The 20,323-nt window shown below is 46.2% G+C and overlaps 2 protein-coding genes across 15 annotated transcripts in view; one reads left to right on the top strand and one right to left on the bottom strand.

Moving 5' to 3' along the window:
- The window catches only part of BMAL1 (basic helix-loop-helix ARNT like 1), a 49,667-nt gene extending 35,970 nt beyond the window's left edge, over nucleotides 1-13,697 (top strand). For 7 of the 10 annotated variants that reach the window (XM_059848260.1, XM_059848258.1, XM_059848251.1 and 4 more), the window contains 9 exons: nucleotides 2,322-2,471; nucleotides 4,169-4,415; nucleotides 7,561-7,667; nucleotides 8,007-8,157; nucleotides 8,723-8,811; nucleotides 9,651-9,759; nucleotides 11,384-11,477; nucleotides 12,469-12,571; nucleotides 12,999-13,697. In XM_059848260.1, the coding sequence (XP_059704243.1) occupies nucleotides 2,322-2,471; nucleotides 4,169-4,415; nucleotides 7,561-7,667; nucleotides 8,007-8,157; nucleotides 8,723-8,811; nucleotides 9,651-9,759; nucleotides 11,384-11,477; nucleotides 12,469-12,571; nucleotides 12,999-13,159 (1,211 nt within the window). In that variant the 3' untranslated portion in view covers nucleotides 13,160-13,697. The remainder of the gene's footprint in view (nucleotides 1-2,321; nucleotides 2,472-4,168; nucleotides 4,416-7,560; nucleotides 7,668-8,006; nucleotides 8,158-8,722; nucleotides 8,812-9,650; nucleotides 9,760-11,383; nucleotides 11,478-12,468; nucleotides 12,572-12,998) is intronic. The other 3 variants (XM_059848261.1, XM_059848259.1, XM_059848257.1) reach the window with 1 other exon arrangement.
- A 284-nt stretch (nucleotides 13,698-13,981) lies between these two features.
- BTBD10 (BTB domain containing 10) overlaps nucleotides 13,982-20,323 on the bottom strand; it is a 29,090-nt gene continuing 22,748 nt past the window's right edge. For all 5 annotated transcript variants that reach the window (XM_059848266.1, XM_059848263.1, XM_059848264.1 and 2 more), the window contains 5 exons: nucleotides 19,015-19,117; nucleotides 18,174-18,294; nucleotides 16,974-17,171; nucleotides 16,296-16,406; nucleotides 13,982-15,047 (listed from right to left, as the gene is read on the bottom strand). In XM_059848266.1, coding sequence (XP_059704249.1) covers nucleotides 14,737-15,047; nucleotides 16,296-16,406; nucleotides 16,974-17,171; nucleotides 18,174-18,294; nucleotides 19,015-19,117 — 844 coding nt within the window. In that variant the 3' untranslated portion in view covers nucleotides 13,982-14,736. The remainder of the gene's footprint in view (nucleotides 15,048-16,295; nucleotides 16,407-16,973; nucleotides 17,172-18,173; nucleotides 18,295-19,014; nucleotides 19,118-20,323) is intronic.

Raw genomic sequence — 20,323 nt, 5'->3', positions numbered from 1 at the left:
ATCCATCATTCTAAATGGTCAGAATACACTCAGTATTATCTTGGTAGGCCTCAGCTGTCAGCCAAGATAGAGGATTCATTTTATTTATCTGCTTATTTATTGCTTACTGCCATCAATGACCCAGCCTTTCTCTCAGAAGGTTTTTAACTTTGGAATCATTTCCTGCCGTGTCTCTGAGCTCTGTTCCATTCTGGTATTTTAAAGTAGTTCTGAATCTCTGCTGCTCTTGGGGTGAGTGGGTGTTTAATTCCCTCTCATAACAGGAGTCTGCACTGCTTAAGTGGAAGGTGGCATCTTACAACTGCAGATTTCCAGGCCATTAAGTCTCATGCTTGTCAGAAGCAGAAATCTTCTGGATCTCAGCTCACAGAAGCCACCAGCTCACTTCAGAAACTGAATTTGAGAGAGATCATTTGAGGGCAGGGAGCCTGGAGGCTTCAGCAGAATCAGCTGAAGTTTTTTTCTGGCTCCTGGTTTCATCGGTTGTCAAGCATGAATATCCAGTGCTGCCTCCTGGTTTTTTGTTAGTTTTTTTGGTTGGGTTTTTTTTTTTTTTTGTATGGCTCTGACAAAGTTAGGGCAAAAATAAATACTATGAATTACAGTCTTCCCATCTGCTATGATAGACGGATTGGTAGAATTTCAAGAGCTCATACTGGTGAAGAGTATGAGGATGTATGCACGTATTTATTTTTGTCTTGGCATGAGTAACTCAGCACAGCTTGTACTCACACCACGGTGCAGCAGCTTGGAGGGCATGTGGTGCAGGGCAGCCTGACCTCCTGGAGATCACCTCACTCCAGTGGAATTGTAAGGGAGGCACACTTTCCACTAAAATACTGGAATTGCTGGAATTCCTCCTTATGTTAAAAGCCCACAAGGCCTGAGAAGTTTTTGTTCGTGTTGACAGCTGCTTGATTTTACATATCCCCATGCAGACATGGTTGGAGTGGATGGCAGGCTGTGGAAAAGTTGCTGTGTGATTTAAATCCTCCAGCAGCCCTTGGAGCACTGGCCTTGCTGATTGCTGTGCTCTTGATGCATGCCATGGAAGCAATCCATGTCTTCCCAGAGCCCTGGTGGTACCAACACTCTGCTGCTGGCTCAGACTGATGTGTTTGGGTTGGTTTTCCCACAGAAAAGGATCCCCTGTGAGAATATGATAAAGGTCAGGATTTATTGTTAGGGCACGTCCATGTGCAATTCTTTCTGCATGGCAAGAGACTTCTGAGACATAACTGGAGGTCTTGGGGATTTGCAGTTCCTGCGTGGGTCCCTGCTACCTTTTCTCCTCCATCTCTCCCTGGAGTGTCATTTGGACCCTTCTGCTCCATATGCACACGTTTTTTCTGGGAGGCTGTTGTGATAGGAAAGTGCCAGTCTGAAGGGTCAGGAGCCTCCTGAGTGACTGTGTATGGAATTCTGCTCTGGTTTAATGGAAGAGTAATCTCTCTATTTTTAACCAGTTCAGAGAAATTGCAATGTTTATTACAGGACTTGTGTGGATTTGTCCAGTCTCTTGCTGATCTTTGCACTCAGAGCCCCCTGTTCTCCAGCCTCGGTGCTCTAATAGCAGAAAGCAGAGTCAGAAGGTATTGATGCCTTAAGCAGCAGAGGCTAGACAGAGTTATTGGGAATAAAGTGGATATTTATTGAGAGCCTTCAAAGGCCACACCTTGGCAGTACCAGAGCCACACCCTGGCAGTACTCAGACGGCTCCAAGATGGAAGCAAAAGAGGGCTTGGTCACAAGAGCTCACATTTTTACAAGTTTTGGTCCAGCAGCATATTGGAGCTAGTTGTCCAACCACAGCTCCAGCCCATGAAGTCCCATCCTTCTTGTTTTTTCTCTCTTGGGTCCATGCTGTTTATGCTCCTGGGCCTGAGATCCAGACTGGCTGTCCTTGGGTCCCCAGCTAGAGAAGGAATTGCTGTGTCTACCTGCTCTGCAAAGAGAGCTTGCTATCCCCTGATATGAAACCCAGCCCCACACCTTACTGTCCCCTGATATGAAACCCAGCCCCACACCTTACTGTCCCCTGATATGAAACCCAGCCCCACACCTTACTGTCCCCTGATATGAAACCCAGCCCCACACCTTACTGTCCCCTGATATGAAACCCAGCCCCACACACCAAAGCAGCACAAAATCGAAAAAAAAGAAAAAACAAAAGCCCGAGCTCTCAGTACAGTCAGCTGGGTCCTGCACAGTCACCCACACCCAAACCTCAGAAGCAGGGGGCAGGGTGCAGTGATGTTGAAGCCCTGTGGGGTGGGGGTTTTGGGGTTCCCCTGCAGCTGACCCTGCCTCCCTCCTCGCAGCCGGACTCCCGGTCAAGACCGACATCACGCCCGGGCCCTCGCGGCTCTGCTCCGGGGCACGGCGCTCCTTCTTCTGCAGGATGAAGTGCAACAGGCCCTCTGTCAAGGTAGAAGACAAGGATTTCCCTTCAACCTGCTCAAAGAAGAAAGGTAACCATCATGCTTTTGCTGCCAAGGCTGTCAGGGGTTTTTTAATGCTGCTCGTTCGCAGTGGTTGAATTTTTTACATTTGTTGATGTTTGTTATTAAGATTCTGAGCTATGTCTTGGTCTGTTACTTCTTCAAGCTCCTGCTCGCCCCACTCCAGTATCTCTTACACACCTGTATTAGCATTTAAAGCCAAATTCTCCGCTCTGCTTTGTTTAAACCTTTTCAGGCAGTTTGTGCTGACAGCTCTGGGGGGTCATTGCATCATCTTCAGACGTTGGTCAGATCACGTTCCCTCCTGACCACCTGGCCAGTGTCTCCAGTACAGGGGAGCTGCTCCTTGTTCTCTGCCCAGTGATGGGGGGATGGATATCCACCTCAAAAAATGAGTGTAATTCTAAGTTCACCCCTGGGTTTGGTACATTCTGAGCACTGGAAGTGTGGTGTTTCTACACCTGGAATATTTGCTTGTAGCATTAGCAGTGTTGGTACTACTTTCTCCTCTGCAGGCTGTTATTCTAGGCATGTTGGAATATATATTTAGCCCAAATGTGAAAGTTTCTTCTTTGAGTACTGTGGATGGTACATTTGGTGTTAGTTAAAAGACAAACAGTAAGAGAAGAGAGGCAATTTTGGTGTGTTCTTTGGCTGTGGCAGATGCCCCAATTCCCTGTGAGGTTCAGGCTCAGCCTCAGCCTTGGATGCTGCTTTTGTGCTCTCTGCTGAGGAAGCCAGTTTGAGTAGCTGGCATAAGCCTTTTACTCCACCTGCCTATGGGAGATCATCTTCCTTGGAGTTTCCAGGCCTGCTCAATGCTGAGGAATGGGAATTCTTTTGGATACTGACTTTTACTGGCCATTGCAAATCTTCATTACCCCTGTGTGCCCCACATACCCCAGACAGAGTATGTTCTGCCAAAAATGGGTTTTGTAGGAGCCTCAGGTTAAGATGAAAGAGGCATCTTGTTTATTAATCTACTAATTTCTTCATATGCTCCTTTGAGTTATTTGCCTCTTTGCTGAAATAATAAAATGTGATGCAACTTCTGCTCAAAATTACCAAAAGCAACCTTGGTCTGAACTATGTGATGTTTCAGCATAAATAGTGGTTTTGCCAAGATAAATTGTTTATTGGATTATCTCAGATTAGCTGCGTTACAGCAAGACTGCTGAAAAATCCCTTGGAGTCACAGAGTCATTAAGGTTGGAAAAGGTTTCCCAGATCCCTGAGTCCCGGCCTTTGACCAAACATTCCCCTGTCAGCCAGACTGTGGCTCCGAGTGCTCTGTCACTTCTTGAGCACCTCCAGGGGTGGGCACTCCACCACCTCCCTGGGCAGCCCCTCCCAATGCTGGACAATCCTTTCTGTGAAGCAATTCCTGCTGATGTCCAACCTGAACCTCCCCTGATGCAGCTGGAGGCCGTGTCCTCTCATCCTGTCACCGGCTGCCTGGGAGGAGAGGCCGATCCCCACCTGGCTGCACCCTCCTGTCAGGCAGTTCTAGAGAGTGATAAAGTCACCCCTGAGCCTCCTTTGCTCCAGGATGAACATCCCCAGCCCCTCCTTAGTGAGGAGTATCCCAAATTTCCTGCATGAGAGAGGAGGTGCATTGTTGGCAGGACTGATTTGAAATTCTCCAAAGCTGTACCCACGACCTAACTGCTTTCTTGGGTTTTGTTGTTTTCTTTTTCTTTCTCCAGCAGACCGCAAAAGCTTTTGCACTATTCATAGCACAGGCTACTTGAAAAGCTGGCCCCCGACGAAGATGGGGCTGGACGAAGACAGCGAGCCCGATAACGAGGGCTGTAACCTGAGCTGCCTGGTGGCCATCGGGCGGCTGCACCCGCACGTGGTGCCGCAGGCGGCCAACGGCGACATCCGCGTGAAGGCCACCGAGTACGTGTCCCGGCACGCCATCGACGGCAAGTTCGTCTTCGTGGATCAGAGGTGAGCCCCCTCAGCTTCCCCCAGCGCTGCCACACCTGCAGCTCGCCTTGCAGCACACTGGGAAAAGGCATTGCTGCCCCTCTGAGCTTTTTCTGCTGGCTTGGCTCCTCAAAAGGGGGAGCTCAGAGCTCTTACTGTGCATTCATTCAGCGTGACTGATTGAATTTTTTAAAGAATCCCCCAAACTTCCAAAAATGTGGCAGAATAATGCCAGGATCTTTTCTGCCAGTTCATTGGGGGGGGTTATGTACGTGTGTAATCTTCAGAAGAAAATGTTTTGAAACTGGACCCTAATTGCTCCCTCTGTTACTTGAAACCTCTTGCGAGCCCCAGGCGGCTGAGAGGCTGCAGAGGCTGGGTTAGGCTTCGCTAGCATGAGCACTTGCATAACTGTTTACTGGGACACGTTCTGCTGGATTAGTGCTTCTCTCTGGGACCCTTTGTGTTTGTGAGAAGGAGGGCTTTTCATGAGGGTTATCTCCTGGAAATGGTTTGAGGGCTTGTGCCCCTGTGGTGTCTGCTTTCAAGCATCACTTTATTATCTAAAAGGCTAATTCTTTCCTTTTCCTAAAGAAAGGGCTTGAGTTTTCTTCAGTAGCAGGTACATGTGACCTGAATCTTCCTTGGAAATTACTGGGTGGTGGAGGGAAAAGTCGGAGGTTGAAGGATGTTAGTGGAGAGGTTATGTTAGTAAGTGTCAGTGGGTTGGTTGGAGAGGGGTTGCTTGGTTCCCTTCCTCTTCAGGAGGGATTGAGACTGCCCAGGTGAGGCTGTTCCAGTTCCCCTGTGCCTTTGGCTCAGCTGCTTGAGGCACAGAAAAGCCCAAACTCCAAACTCTGGCAGAATCTCCCTGCTGGAATTGGGTTTGGGGGAGACTCAGCTGATCTTTAGTGCCCTTTGAGAGGAAGTAGAGGATAGCCATGGGAGGAGCTGAAGTGCAGAGAATATGGTTTTTTATGCTACTTATCTGTTTTGGAGTGGTTGGGTTTGTGGGTTTTGGTTAGGTTGGGTGTTGTTTTTGTTTTTTTTTTTTAATTTGACAGAAAGCTGATGAAAGTACCAACTCCTGAGTGCTCAGAGCTGGTGCTCGCTCTGGGAGCTGTGGGAGCATTCCCAGCTTTCTGTTGCTCCAAAATTGCCATTCTGCCTTGTTTCTAGACAAGTTTTATTTTCAAAAGATCAGGCTTATTCCCCTGATGTGTAGTTTGAAGGCATTTTTAAAATAATGAGACTCAGAAAATGTTGACCCATTGGATTTAAACACATATGCTTTTATTGAATTGCTTTCCAGCTGTTGTTTACAGTCCTTGGGATGTCTATGCTACTTCAAAGAACTCTTTGAAAGGGAATTGATTTAGAAGAAAGCCTCATCTGTAGGCCTGAAGCTGACATCCAGTGATTCTTGCTTTTCCTGGAGAATATTTAGGCACCTGTAGAAGTTGAAAACAATTTATTTCCAAGTCAGGTTGTTTTGTTCATATAGACTTGCGCTGTTCATTTATCATCTGTCCAAGGAACTCAGGAAAGAAACACTTCCTAAACTCCCTGTGACCTTTTGTGTCCTCATGGATTTCATGGTCCCTGGAGAAGCACAGCAATGGGTTAGGTACCAATTAGCTGGGCTGCCTCAGCCAGGGAGCTGCTGAACAATTCTCTGCTGGAATGGCAGCTACACTGAGCAGAGTTTTAAAGAGAATCATCTCTCCTCTTATTTATTCAGGACTTCTAATTGGTCTGCATGCCGAATTTGAGAGTAAAATTAAGTTTATTATCCATGCAGATGTCATCAGATACAGCTTCAGGATTCAGAGCTGCCTTGTTAAGTGGGAGAAGCGAGCGGAGGAAAAAAGTAAATGCAGGATGAAATTCCAGAAGGACACAAACAATTTCCTTCCTTGCATAATAGAAGATGCTCAGATATTGAATGCACCCAGTCTGTTACGTCTGTTACTTGGTGCAGATTCTCCTTTCCACAGCACCTGCTGTGAAAAGAAAAAGGTTGACAAATTCCCTGTGGCTGCTCCTGCTGGTTGTTCCCCTCTGTGTGGGGTGTCCCACCAGAGCAGTGCTGCTAGCAGCCCTGGCTACCAAAGTTCTTGGAAATACCCTGCAATAAGCTTGACTGGGTTCCCAGCTCTGCCATTTTAAAGACAGGCCTGGTTTTGCTGCTTTGTGGTTCCCTCAGAGATTGCTTTGATGAGTTTTCCTGGAGTTTGAAGTGGCCTGGCATAAGGCTCACCCTACAAAAGTCAGTTTGAATTCCTGTTTCCTTCTCCAAGGCTGAGGGTGCTGGTCTCCCTGTCGGGGAGGGCTTGAGGTGTCCTCAGCTGGTGCTGAAATCTCCTGTGTGGGGGAACATACAAAAATGCCCCGCATTGAAATACTAGGGGTTTTGTGCTTCAGCTTTTTTCCCTCTGTTCTTATTCATAATTATTAATATGTACTAATTTCTGCATTTTACAATGTTTAATGTGGGCTTTTTTGAGATTGCAGATGAGATGTTGATCTACCTGAGTTTGTTCCTTATTGCCCTTCGTGTTTAATTTGAATTGGAATGGTTTGGAATTGTGGCACTTATTTCAGCTTCTTCAAGGACCTGTCACTTCTCCCTCAGTGATTTTCTTCTCAGAAACACAGATTTTTTTTTTTTCCTAACAAAATTCTTCTAAGAATTTTCTTCTAAGAAATGTACAGAACCCAAGTCAGGTTTGGTGTGGTGTTGTTTTGTCCCAGCCCTGAGTTCTCCAGACCTTTGATGTCTCTTGTGCAGTGGCACTTTGCAGAAAGCTTCGTGTTGTCTCGTGGCTGCTACAAACAGGGCAGCTTTTTTCAGGCCTAAGTTCCCAAAATTACAGCAAATCTTCAAAGCTATTTAGAAAGTCTTACATCCCCTCTGGTGATGGTAGGTCAAATGTAATACCTGAGGGCTCCGGGTGTTAGGTACTTTTTTAATTACCTGAGAATTAAAAATAGTATTCTTAAGGAATTTTTTTTTACCTTCTAAGCCGAAAATTCCTTTCCGCATTAGTTGAGCCTTTCCCAGCCTCAGTGTGAGCTTTAGGAATCTCTGACTAATACTTCAACTTGAAAAGATTTTTTTTTTTTTTTTTAAATTTAATTTTCTTCCTCTCCCTCCCTTCCCCAGGGCAACAGCCATCCTGGCATACTTACCCCAGGAACTTCTAGGTACTTCGTGTTATGAATATTTTCATCAAGATGATATAGCACATCTTGCAGAATGTCACAGACAAGGTATGGTTCTTAAAAATTCAGGAAAAAAATTGTTCAAAATATTGGGAACAGTTGTTGTGTATTCAGGAAACCAAACAGACTCAAAAAGATTTGGGTATTGCTGTTTGCAAATGCTTTAGTCAAGAGCATCGTGCTGCATGTGCCAAACACTGAGATTAGCTTAGACTTGCATGGATTTGTAGGCAATATTTGAGGTTCAGGATGGGGGGGGGATGAGGGAGGAATAGCATTTTTCTTAAGGGATGTGGGGAGGAATTAACTGGGTTTTCCCTGATAAGGGCTCCATTTATGTTGTGGTGCCTGCTTGACACTAATGACTTGCTTTCTGCCTGCCTTCAGTTTTGCAGACAAGAGAAAAAATTACAACTAACTGCTACAAGTTTAAAATAAAAGATGGCTCTTTTATTACGTTGCGGAGTCGCTGGTTCAGTTTCATGAACCCTTGGACCAAAGAAGTAGAATACATTGTCTCCACAAACACCGTGGTTTCGTAAGTGCTCCTCCCTCAGCAGGTGCCTGGGAATGCCCATTGCCTTGCCCTTTCCCCGTGTGAGATTTGACCTAAAAATGTGCACACCTTCTGAATGACAGCCGGTGTCTTCTCCAGACAACACCCCAGGGAGTTTAAGCAACCCCAGGTTTAATTTAAGAATTGCAGTAATTTAATTTCTGGTCGTTAAAGCTTGCAGAAAATAGAAATCTGTTCTTTCTTTGGGAAAAGCTGGGATTTGGTCTTTGTAGGAGCTTAAGGGGCATGCATTTCTTTGCTTTGGCAGGTGTTTCCCCCCACCTTTTCCTTTCTCTTGAGGTGCCTTCTCAGCAGAATAGTTCCTGTAGAGGAGTTCTGTGCTGAGAGAAGCTGTTGGGGTCTGGCACTGCACACGTGGAGGGGGAACAGGGGGGTTGATCCCTGTTGTTTATCCAGCCCTGACTCTGCTGAAACACTGAAGCATTCCATGCTGACGCTCTGGCTGCATCACCTGTAATCCCTGGGAGGGTTTTCTGCCTCGGCAGGGTTTTCTCTCCCTGATTTTTCTCCTCCTTGCACTCCACAGCACCACGGTCCTGGAGAGCGGGGACGCGGCCTTTCCCCAGCTGGCAGCGTCCCCACACAGCATGGACAGCGTGCTCCAGGCTGGAGAAGGTAACTCCTGGCCTCAGGAATCACTGGCTCTGCTGCCTGGGGAGCAGCTCACCCCGCCTGCACTCACTGGCTGCCCTTCTGCACTGAGATTTGTTAATATCCTGAGGAAAATGAGGTTTAGGTTTGGGTCTGAGCCACACCTGCTGAGGGTTGCTGTTCTTAAATTTGCATTTCCAGAAGCAGTATCCATTCTGGATAAGCAATGCTGAGGCCTTGCCTGCCCTCTCAGTGGCAGCTTTTCTCTGCTTGGAGTGTATCAGGCTCTTTCCAAGTGCTCCTCCCAAGTGGAGTGCTTTGGGAGTGCACGGGGAGGTGTTCTTCCCAACCCCCAAGCGCTGTGCAGGTGTGAAATCCCATTTCAGTAACAGCTCCTGACTGCTCAGACCTCACTTTCCCCTTCACTTTTAGACTCCTGCAGTTACCTGCAGGGGCTTTATTGGCAGTCATCAGCTGCCTTGGGTTTATCAGACATTGAGTGGAATATGCACTGGCAGGTTCTTCACACAAAGCAGGGAACAGACATGTTTGGAGAAGGGCCTGTTTGGGCACAGAGTGGGGCAGGGCTGGCCAAGAGGTAGCCCCAGATGCTCAATTCTGAAAGAGAGCAGCCAGATTCTAAAAGAGTTGGGGCCTGTCCTGTCCCTGCAGAGGGACATCAGACCCAGCACAGCTCGGTGCAAGCCAGAGCTTTTCATCCATTTGAAGGCACTCAGCAGTTGGTGGAACTGTCAATAAATCCTGTTCAGAAGGTCCTGCAGCCACTCAAAGCCTAAACACAGTTGCCCTGTGGAGAAAGTTTGCAAGCTTTTCTCTGACCTTAACATTTCTGCTCATTTCAGGTGGCCCCAAAAGAACCCATCCCACTGTGCCTGGAATTCCAGGTGGAACAAGAGCTGGGGCAGGTAAAATAGGGAGGATGATTGCTGAAGAAATCATGGAGATTCACAGGTGAGAGAAAATGGTGTGGAGTTGTTTCATTCCTGTTCTTTAGGAGGAGTTAGACTTCCTTAATTTCCTCTGAAAGAACAGTTTATTCAAGCTGAATAAGGAATGATCCAACTGCACTGAGACAGCTACAGATTCCTGTTCAGCCTTCCTGAGGCAGTCAGCCCCCTCAGGGAAAGAGTGAAGGGACAGCCTTCCAGCTCCCTGCTGCAGGAGACTGACACTGGCATTTCTTTGCAGTGCTGGTGGTGATGGCCTGTTTTCCAGAAACAGGAGTTGAAAAGAGCAGCTACCTAGAAACAAATCCATTCCAGACTGTTCTTTTCCCAGGGACTTGAGGCTGTGAGTGGCACAACCTCCAAATGCCAAAGCTGTTGACTGTGTGCCAGAGCAGCAATGTTTGTTTTCGTGCAGTCCATTTGCTCAGATGCTTTTGGGGTTGTTAGATGTGCATGATGAGCTCTGCAGTTCCCCTGTAGCTCTTGGAGCAAGGGCACGATGCTGGGGCCTTCCCGTGGCAGTCAGGATGTGGGGCTGGGTCAGGCACAGGGTCACTGAGGGTCTGTGGGGATCCACAGCTGCTTTCAGTGGGTACCACTTCATTTCTGTTGGCTGAGAATCCCTGTTCCTCACTGATTTCCTCTTGGGAACTGTGTTTCCTTTCCCAAAGAAGGGGTCTCACCCAGCAGATGTTCAGTGGTAGCAGTTTAACCAGGCTGAAACACATCCAGTCTGTTTCCCATCGTTTTGTTCCTGCTGCAGGCAGGAGACTCCCTCTGTCCTCACTTCAGGCAGCAGCAGACCTATCCCTAAGGCTGCATTCCTCTCTGTAGGAATAGGAAAAGAAGAAAAACATGGCTGAATCATTACTTTGAAGCTTAACCATCCCTTTTAGTAACTGTAAAACATTTAATTAGCCCAAGTGAGTGTAGTAGTGCAGTTACCACCCATGTTTGCATTTCAGTTCGGACCCTGGGTTAGTTCCAGTCCTTTTTCTGCAGCTGTTACTATTTTCCAAAGCTGCCTTCTGTTCAGCTTTCCCAGGGGAACTCTGCCAAGGAGAAGAATCCCATTTCCATTGCTTTTCTCTGTAACTACCCCTCCTCCCTTTAGTCTGGAGATTCGTTGGTGCTACAGTCAATACATTATTCATTATTAACAATGTTTGATCAGGCTGTGGAAAATGGAAGTGAACAGTGTGGCTTTGAGCAGTTACAAACAATCCAGTGTCCAGTGGACTTCTGTAGCAGGAGCTCACTGAGGAGTCTGGGTTACTGTGGCAGCTGGAACTCTTAGCTGGTGGAAATTGAAGTAAAATACTCAAAAATGAGGCTTTCCTTAGCAGCCAGGGCCTTTTCTATCTGACTCTGTGAAGGCTGTCCAGGAAAAAAACAGGGAGGAGGTAAAGCTTGCAGATCAAGCAGGCTGGATTTACACAGGACTGCTGGTCTGGCTGCAAATAACAGCACTGCTGCTCCTACTGGCTTGAGGAACTCAAAAAAGGGAGATTACAAAAATGAAGCTCATGCTTTTAGCACCCTATGGCACCTGATACTGAAGTCAGTATTTCAAACTCCAAGTCTCTGAGTCTCCTGTAAATGCATGCCCTGTTTTATGCATGTTTTAGGATAAGAGGATCATCACCTTCCAGCTGTGGCTCAAGTCCCCTGAACATCACCAGCACCCCCCCGCCCGACACATCCTCGCCAGGAGGGAAGAAGGTGAGAACAAGCTTCCCCCCAGGCTGGGGCAGTCAGGGCAGGGCACTGAGTTCAGGGAGCAGCTCCTGCCTGCTGGGCTGGAGAAGGGGCTGAGCCAAAGCACTGAGGTGCTCACAGCCCCTGTACAGACAGCACTGCCTGAGGGGCGGCCAGCAGCACCTCCCAGACTCCAGCAGTGTTTGACACTCACCTGCCCTTTCGGTTGGATGTTTGCAGCAGAGCTGCAAGGAGCAGCTCTGCTCAGTCTCTCCACCCTCCAGAAACTCTCGGACCCCCCGTGCTGGTGAAGGCTGGCAGTGCTGGCACTGCAGCTCTGGCTGTGCCCGAGGAACGCCACCGGCGCTCCTGAGCACGAACCAGCGCAGCTCCGCGCTTGCCTGGGCACTCAGAGGTTGCTCTTAAGTCAACACCGTGCACCTGCCTTGCTCTGAGATTGCTTGAGTAGCACTCAGGTGCCATTGCCAGCACTGAGGCACCTGAACTCTTGTCCTGGCTGCTTCCAGCAATCTCTAAATGCTTATGGAAGTTTTATCCAAAGCAAGAACACTTACCCAGATCCTTATGCACTGCTTCAGACTTACTTAACCTTTTCTTCTCAGAAATGATGACTTGCTTGTAAGAATTGCTTGTAGTGGAATAGACTGTAAATATTTCTGTCTGTTCCCAGCTCTCTTTGTTCTTGAAATAAAACTCCAGGTTGGAACAGAGTTACAATTCTGGTAATAGCTATTCTTTCTTCTTCTGCCCTACAGTATTCAACATGTCCACAGAATAGGGGCTGCTGGCATGGCATAAAGGAAGATGCAGGTGCAGGGTTGGCTGTTTTCAGCACCCCCTTCATATTTCTCCTTGCTTAGAAGATTGTTTCTTATAAACCACAGGGTTATTTTGGGAAGTCCAACTACCCTATATTAAAAATTCCAGTATAGGACGATTTAAGACTTAATGCACCATTTCATGCTGCTTTAGAGCTTCTGTTTTGTCTTTCAAGATCTTGAATGGTGGCACTCCAGACATTTCTTCAGCTGGGCTGCTGTCTGGGCAAATCCAGGATAATTCTGGGTACCCGTATTCCGACAACTCCTCTATCCTGGGTAAGTGAAGTCACACATGAGCACCCTCAGTACCGGCTGAGCACACATGGACACTGGCTGCTTTTAGCAGTAACTTGCTTTTATCAGCTGAGGCACAAAGCCCACAGCCGAGCGCTCTGTGTGCCCCAAGAGGCACCTGGCAGCCTGTTGTGTAAAGTTCCTTCATGCTGGAATTTCCTTAGGCAGTGCTTGGAAGCCTCTTTTCCTGAGTCAGTGTGAAGCAGCTCAGCTGCTCGCCAGATGCTGCTGCAGCGCTCTGTGCGCACTCTGGCACTCGGAGTCCCAGCGGGGCCTGGTGGCCCTTGCTGGGGAGTGACCCAGCTGCCAGGGGTGTCCCTGGGCCCCAACGCCCTGGCTGTGCCCCCGAGGGGGCAGGGCAGGGAGGGGAGCAGCCCCCTGAGGTGCTGGCTGTGCCGTGTCCCTGCAGGGGAGAACTCCCACATCGGCATGGACATGATCGACACGGAGCAGGGCTCCAGCAGCCCCAGCAACGACGAGGCGGCCATGGCGGTCATCATGAGCCTGCTGGAGGCCGACGCGGGGCTCGGCGGGCCCGTGGACTTCAGCGACCTGCCCTGGCCCCTGTGAGCGAGCCAGCACCCCTCAGCCAAGTGCATTTACTGGTGGAGCTCTGCACTCTGTGAAACCCGTGGGACTGAGAGGCTTTTATGTGGGAACTTCATAAAAGCTGTGTCAGAATGCAACTCATCCTACCATGTGTAACTTCAGACAAAGTGGAATAACCTGCTACAGTGTTCTGTGTTGATTTGGTTAGCTGTGTATAGCTTGCAATACTTGTATATTTTGGATTCTGTTGTTTGAAATTTTTTTTAAATCACTGTGCAACTCACTGGCATCAGTGGTAGCTTTTATATGCAAATGACCATTTCAGATGTATGGTGTGTTTTTACACTGCAAAACAGTCCCCATGTGGATATTTCTTATACTAATTGTACCATAAAGCTGTTTATTCTTTCTTGTAAGAATCCTTTACTATAAATATTGTTAAAGTGTAATGTATTAGACAGTTAAATATTTTTAAAATAAATGTTTCCCTTGTTCTAAGATGGAGCATTTACTTTGATAAATAAATTTGATAAAACCCCGCTGAAGGTGCATGCTAGAAGCACTTGGTATTTATCATTTCTTTAGCCTCGGGGGAAAAGGGAGGAAAGCCAGTGCCTTACCTACACTTACATGACTTTGTCATGACAGTATTCCCAGAGAAGCTGTTGTTACTTACTCCTAGATCCAGGATGATCCTGAGAAAAACACAACAGGCAGGTGTGTTGAAATAGGCTGATTATCCTTAAGAAACACTTGTTTTTCACTTAATATTAACCATCCTTCCCTTGAGGAATGATAAGCAACTACTTGCAAAATTCATAACTCACAGATAATTCAAGCCCATTAAAATAATGGAAACTTTATTTGCATGAAAAACTTGTTTACAATCATTAATAAATGAAGAATGAACCATTTGCATTTTCCTATTTCATGACACTTATGAAAAATGTATTAAATAAATATTTGTGAACAGCTTAAGGTAAGGCAAAATTTAAGATAAAGCCCCTGTCCGTTGTTCACAATTTTTGAACATGGCTCACGCTGCAAACAAGTGAAAAAATTCACTAAAGAACTTGAACAAGATGTTACATGGGTCATTGAATCACGTCCTCAATCCAAAAACCCAAGAGTAAGTAGTTTTGTGCTCAACCATATACAATAACTTCAAAAGGGTCAATCTATTCAGAGCAAAACTATGTACAGTTAATACCTTTGATAGAAGCACTTTGTTAGTATTGTGCAATACATTTATAAAAAATGGCTTCAAATTCCATTTCTCAACCATTTGTAAAGTGCTACTATCAATTCCCACTCTGCTTCCCAACCCCGTGCCACGGCAGCGCTGCGGGGCCGCGGAGCGGGGCCGGGCCAGCTCGGAGTCACCAACGTCACAAACCTACTGGTAAACACAGACACGAACGTCACCGAGCCCAGCGCCGGGCTGCGCTCCTCCCAGAGCCTCCAGGCATCCCCTGGGGCCGTGCCAGGTCCCTGCTGCAATATCCTAAACACCGGAACACAATGGAAAACTGGCGTTGCCGTGTGGGATGAGCTGGGCACAGTCACTGCAGGAGCATGCTTGCGGCGGGGCAGCGCGGTCAGAGCGGGGGGTTCTGGCCCTCGGCCTCCGGCTCGCTGCTGCTGGGGGCCGGGTGCATGGGCAGGATGTCCAGCTCGTCCACCTGCGGCGTGGGGTGCATCACCACCAGCTGGTCCTGCGGGATGTCTGCTGCTGCCGCCGCCAGGTTGGTGATGGATTTGCTCTTCACACACTGGAAGTCAACGTGCCGGCTCTTCCCCTCCTCCTTCTCCCACGACATGCGGATGAACGGCCTCTGCACGTAGTTGTAGATCACCTCGGGCCTCCCGCCCGGCCGCTTCTTCACCTTCTCCTTGTACGTGGGGTAGCCTGGCAAAGGCAGGGCACAGCAACATCAGCCCTGACTGTACAGAGCACAGCCCTACAGAGCACAGCCCCATGAGCACAGCCCATCAGCCCTGCCCTACAGAGCACAGCCCTACAGAGCACAGCCCCATGAGCACAGCCCGTCAGCCCTGTCCTAAAGAGCACAGCCCTACAGAGCACAGCCCTACAGAGCACAGCCCTACAGAGCACAGCCCACCAGCCCTGCCCTACAGAGCACAGCCCCATGAGCACAGCCCCATGAGCACAGCCCGTCAGCCCTGCTGGGACACAGCACAGCAGCCACTGGCACTGCCAGTGCAGATGGTTGTGCTGTGTTCAAGTCACCTCTGTGTGCCCCAACAATAATGTCCATTTTACACATTACTGCAGGGCACCAGAATCACAGTTTGGTGCCACAGCTGTTCCTTGTCAAACCAAGAAATGCCAGCAGAAATAATCTGCAATTAGCCAGCACTACAGGCAGGGCCAGTTCTCGTTTAGCTGAAAGGCTCCCACCTTGTTCAGCTGAAATTAGTTATTTTAGGGCTTACCAGTTAAAAGCATTTGCTTTTTCTTGGCAAATTACAAATGCAACTATGACAACTTGGTGAGTGAATGATAGAAATCCTGCTAATTATAAAGGCTGGATTCTAAAATATCTGGGTCAGCAATCAGAAGAAAAATGTAATGCACAGAAACCCAGTTCTTACATTCACAATAAAAATCAGATTACTCAGTCAGATATTACAGAGCAGCCTCCTAACTTACATGATGTTTATTTCAGATCAGTATTTCTTTGCACTTCACTGATCCACTGGATAGTTTTGTACTTCCTGAAAGAAAATGTCTGCCTGCCACTTAACAGGACATTTTTCATTTCACACCCTGGAAAGGATACAGCCCAAGAACACAATACCCAGAGCTGTACAAATGCCTTGTTACTTCAGACAAAGCACAGAGAAGATTTTGTGTGGAAACTAAAGGGCAAAGGGCATGAGATGCAAGTCATGAAGGCAGTAGAAAGCACCTAAGTAGTCTGCACAGAGCCCACAGCTTGGACACCGGTCTGGAGCCCAGAGTCAGGTTTTCTAGCTGGGTACCATTCCCCCTCTGGCCATTCTGTCACCCAGCCTCAGCAGGAAAGACAACACTGACCCCTTGCTTTTCCAGCTACAGAGAAAGCCACCTAGCAGAGAAGGGCAGCAGACCCTGAAGGCCAAAGAGGGAGAGCACAAGCAATGCTTCCCTTACCTTCGATGCCCAGTCGGATCTTCTTGAGCCCCCTTTCCTTCAGAACTGATTTGGCCACGTCTCTGTTTTCAATGTATTTGAAGAATCTATACAACTTTGTGCTGTAAATAACTAAAAATACATTTTAATGAGAAAAAAAATCCCTGTATTCAAATATAAAGCTTCTAGCCTTAAAACACAAAAGTTTATCTTTTCCACTGTTTTGCTTTACTCCAGTATTTTTATTTCAGAAGAGGGGAAGAAATTCAAGAACTCCAGAGAAAATCAGCTGAAGATACTGGGGAATGGGTTGGCTAGTACAGTCCATTTACAGGTGTTTAAACTCATCATCCACACAACTGTAATACTCCAAAAATAGTAACACTTGGTTTTTTCCTCAAAAAAACCTCTAGTTGCTCTCCCACAGTAAACATGACTCCTTCCCATTTCCCTCCTCAAGCTCTTTCTGAAGAAGTATTTTCTTCCTCCTCACTGGCTAATAATACTTTAATAATAAAAATTAGCTTCTCTTTTTTAATTACATTTGAACATAACAAGCATAATATGCTTCTGTGAAAAAATATTAGTCAGAACTACTCAAACTAAGAGGTTTATTTCTGTACAACAACTTTAAATCAGCACATTCACTGCTACCTCTACCATGGCATGGCTTGGTGGGAACAATGAGGATAAACTTACTTTGTGAATACTCCTCTCCCATTTGGGGGGGATACTCTTCATCCCAGTCAACAACATCATCATCTGTCAGCACAACAATGTGGCACTCCCTCTCCCCACTTTGGGCACTGGCTACCATTAATGGGAGAATCATTTCTTCCAGGTAAAACTCAAATTGCTTGCGAGCACCATCATTTGATAATTCATGCATGAGAGCACCTAGAAGAAAATTTCAAGCATAGGCACATTTAAGAGCTTGCTAAAGAGATGAAAGCAGCAATAAGAATGAGTAGATCTGTTTATCTTGTAGAATTACTGCAGACAGGTGTAAAGACACTTAGTCTCTGAGCTTATGTAGGTTCAGACCTTGTTTGAATATTGACCAGCCTGTCCTGCAGATATTAACATAGTGTTGGGCAGACTTTGAGACATCCTGTGCGTTTCACTACTGCTAAATATTGGGTAATTGTGCAAGGCTGCTCTTGGTTTTCCTAAAAGAAACATCATTTAAGCCAGTTGCTGGGAGAGCAGAGCACACAACCCATGTTTCATAAGCAGCAGCTTAAAACCAAAGCTTCTCAAAGCCCCCGGGGCAGGAGCTGCTAAATCCCTGTAAGGACAGAGAGCTCAGGCATGGGGCAGGGGGGGTGGCCCTGCCAGGGAAGGCACTGGGGTCCTGCACAGCACTCCCAGCAGGAATGCCACAGGCTGGCCCTGCACTGCACACACAGGGAGAGCACAGCAACCAGAGGCACAGGCCAAGGCTTGGGCTGTGCTCAGGGCTGAGGCAGCTGGAGAGAACAGCACGTGCTGGGAATCCTGGAGCAGCCCACTCCACCAGCAAAGCTGGGCTACTGCCACCAGGGAGACAGCCCCATTCTCCTAAGCAAGGAGCTGAAAAATTATCCTCCCTGTCCTCTGCAAAAGAAGATACCACTGAATGTTACTGTATCTGTACTGCAAATGCAGTCATAGAGCTAAGTATTCCACAGGGTGACCACGGCACAGAATTAGATGCTGAAATATCAGACATTATTTTTCAAAGAACATAAATCCATTGGTTTTAAGGCTTTATTACAAAAGAGATAAAAAGGGATGAATTTTATTCATGTAGTGCTAGCCATCTTCCTTATCTTAATAAAAAACATGATTTAGAATTAACACACACACACTTAAGTCAATTTGCATAATTCAAATTACTTTAATAAACTCTGTACTTACTCAGATCTCTGCATTTTATAGTACTATACTCAAAGGAGATACAGAGATAGTCACATGCTTCCCTCAGCTCAGGAATAGATATGCCATCAGGACAGCGTATCACTCCAGTCTTGTAGTAATCCTGCAGGATGCACCAAGAAAAAACACAATGCACAACATCCACCAATAGAAACGTTGCATCAGTTCATTCATGATGCCTTCTCCACAAAGAAAGCCCCCAAAATGTAAGACAGCAACAAATGTTAAACTTTGTGAATCTTCCTGTCCTCAAATTTATCAGTTTTCAGAGCTGCATTCAGAGCAGTGAGTTCTGGTTAAAAATGTTATTTCAGTGACAACTATTAATACTGACAATTTTGCTGTCTTTTATCTGTACTTCACTGAGCTCTTCCCATTCCAAGGCTGCTGATAAAGCAGTCCAGCAGCTCTACTTCCTTGTGTGGATATTAAATAAGGGGCCATTTCCATCTCACACTGAAGTTTGCTTTAGTGCTGTTAGCTGCGTGAAGCTCGCTTCCAGTATTCTCTTTGACCTAATTTCAGCTCTAGAAGGGCAGTTCACTTGAATTTGGTGAACTAAATGCATAGGAAAAGGTGAACTGATTGCTGGCAGCAGTAATTTTCGGTTTCTTTCATGAGTACTTTCTCTCTCCCTGACTGTCACATGCTCACGTTTAAGAAAAAAGGGGGTTCATATCAAGCATCTTCCCCCCTCTACTCAACAATATAAAGAGCAGTATCTATGCCATCCACAAAATCTAGACCTGCAAGTTGGGTTAAACCAAGAGGTTTTACTTCTTAACAATGCTTGTCCTAACAGTATTTGCCCCTAAAAACTCACCAGAATAGCACGAAATACAGTGGAACCAATTCCTTCAGCAACTTCATACTCTCCTTTTTCATTGGGCCGTGTAAAGTTGTGTTCTCTGCCTGATCCAAACATCCTGCTCAAGAATGAAAGGAACCTGGGTTAGAATTCCTCACTATGGTTTTCTTGTTTGTAAATAAGAAAAAACAAAATGCAAGAAATTGTGCAGAAACTGCAGGGGAAAAGCTGTGCATTCTGTTCAGCTGAGATTATGTTTTTCACCTCATGATCTGACGTGCCTTTTCTGACCACTCTACAAGAAATAATATTTAAAAAAACACAGTTTAACAGGATACAGGCTTAAGGCAAATAGTACATTCTTATTATAGCTACTTTTACCTCCCAAGCTGCTCCTGCTTACTGTCCTGCAGACTGACATTGAGGGAAAGTGGGTTTATAAATAACCTGTGTGTTAGAGCACTATTTCCGTATCTTTATTAACCTACTTTTCAATTAGCAAAAGATAAAATAAGCTTGTTCCTTGAACCAATCCCAAAGGGAGAGTAACTCAGCATCACACATGCACAAAAAATCCACTGCATTAGGCAGCACCACTTACTCTGAGGCTGGGCATGGAAAAGGAAACTATTTCATTGCTTCTTTTCAGCTGATACACTTCCAGTCTGTCTGTCTGGATATTTATATGTATGCATGCATTGTAAAATACACAAGTGCTTTAAATCAATTATTTAATTCTATTGATTCTTATTTCCATTTATTTCTTTTGACAGTTTAGACAGAGAAGCATTTCTTGCCTTCTCTGTGACTCACCCAACTTTTCACAAAACAGGGATCCAATGTACTATTTATCCCACACTGCAGTGATTTAAACAGAGTAGAAATTGTGTAATCACGTTTATTACCTGTAATATGGCAAGGAGATTTGTATATGTGTATTTTAAATATGATTATATCCTTGTGTGCTGAGAAATAGCTGTATTTTAATGAAAAAGCCAAATCCAAAGTGACACAGACAAACCTTTCTTTTCTTTCTTGAAGCAACATTTTAAGAGGTACTCTCTGCATTTGGACAAGGCAAAACCAACCAGAATTTGAGCCAGTCAAGTATTGAATCTTTTCCCACCAAGCAAACATATTAAATATGTTGCTCATTATAGTTTCTACAGAAAACATTACACACATATTGAATTCAAGTGTTGATCATTTTGAGTATTCAGCCTCTCTGCTGAGTGGCTCAGGGCTGTTACACTGATTATTTGACATTTCAGAAGATAAATGAGCTGAGCTTAAACATTGTCAGGGTAGGCCCACTAAGCAAAAT

The sequence above is a fragment of the Haemorhous mexicanus genome, chromosome 6 (assembly GCF_027477595.1).
Source record: "Haemorhous mexicanus isolate bHaeMex1 chromosome 6, bHaeMex1.pri, whole genome shotgun sequence".
In the NCBI taxonomy this organism is placed as follows: Eukaryota; Metazoa; Chordata; class Aves; order Passeriformes; family Fringillidae; genus Haemorhous; species Haemorhous mexicanus.
Note: the sequence above shows the minus strand (reverse complement) of the source record. Positions and strands in the feature narration are given on the sequence as shown.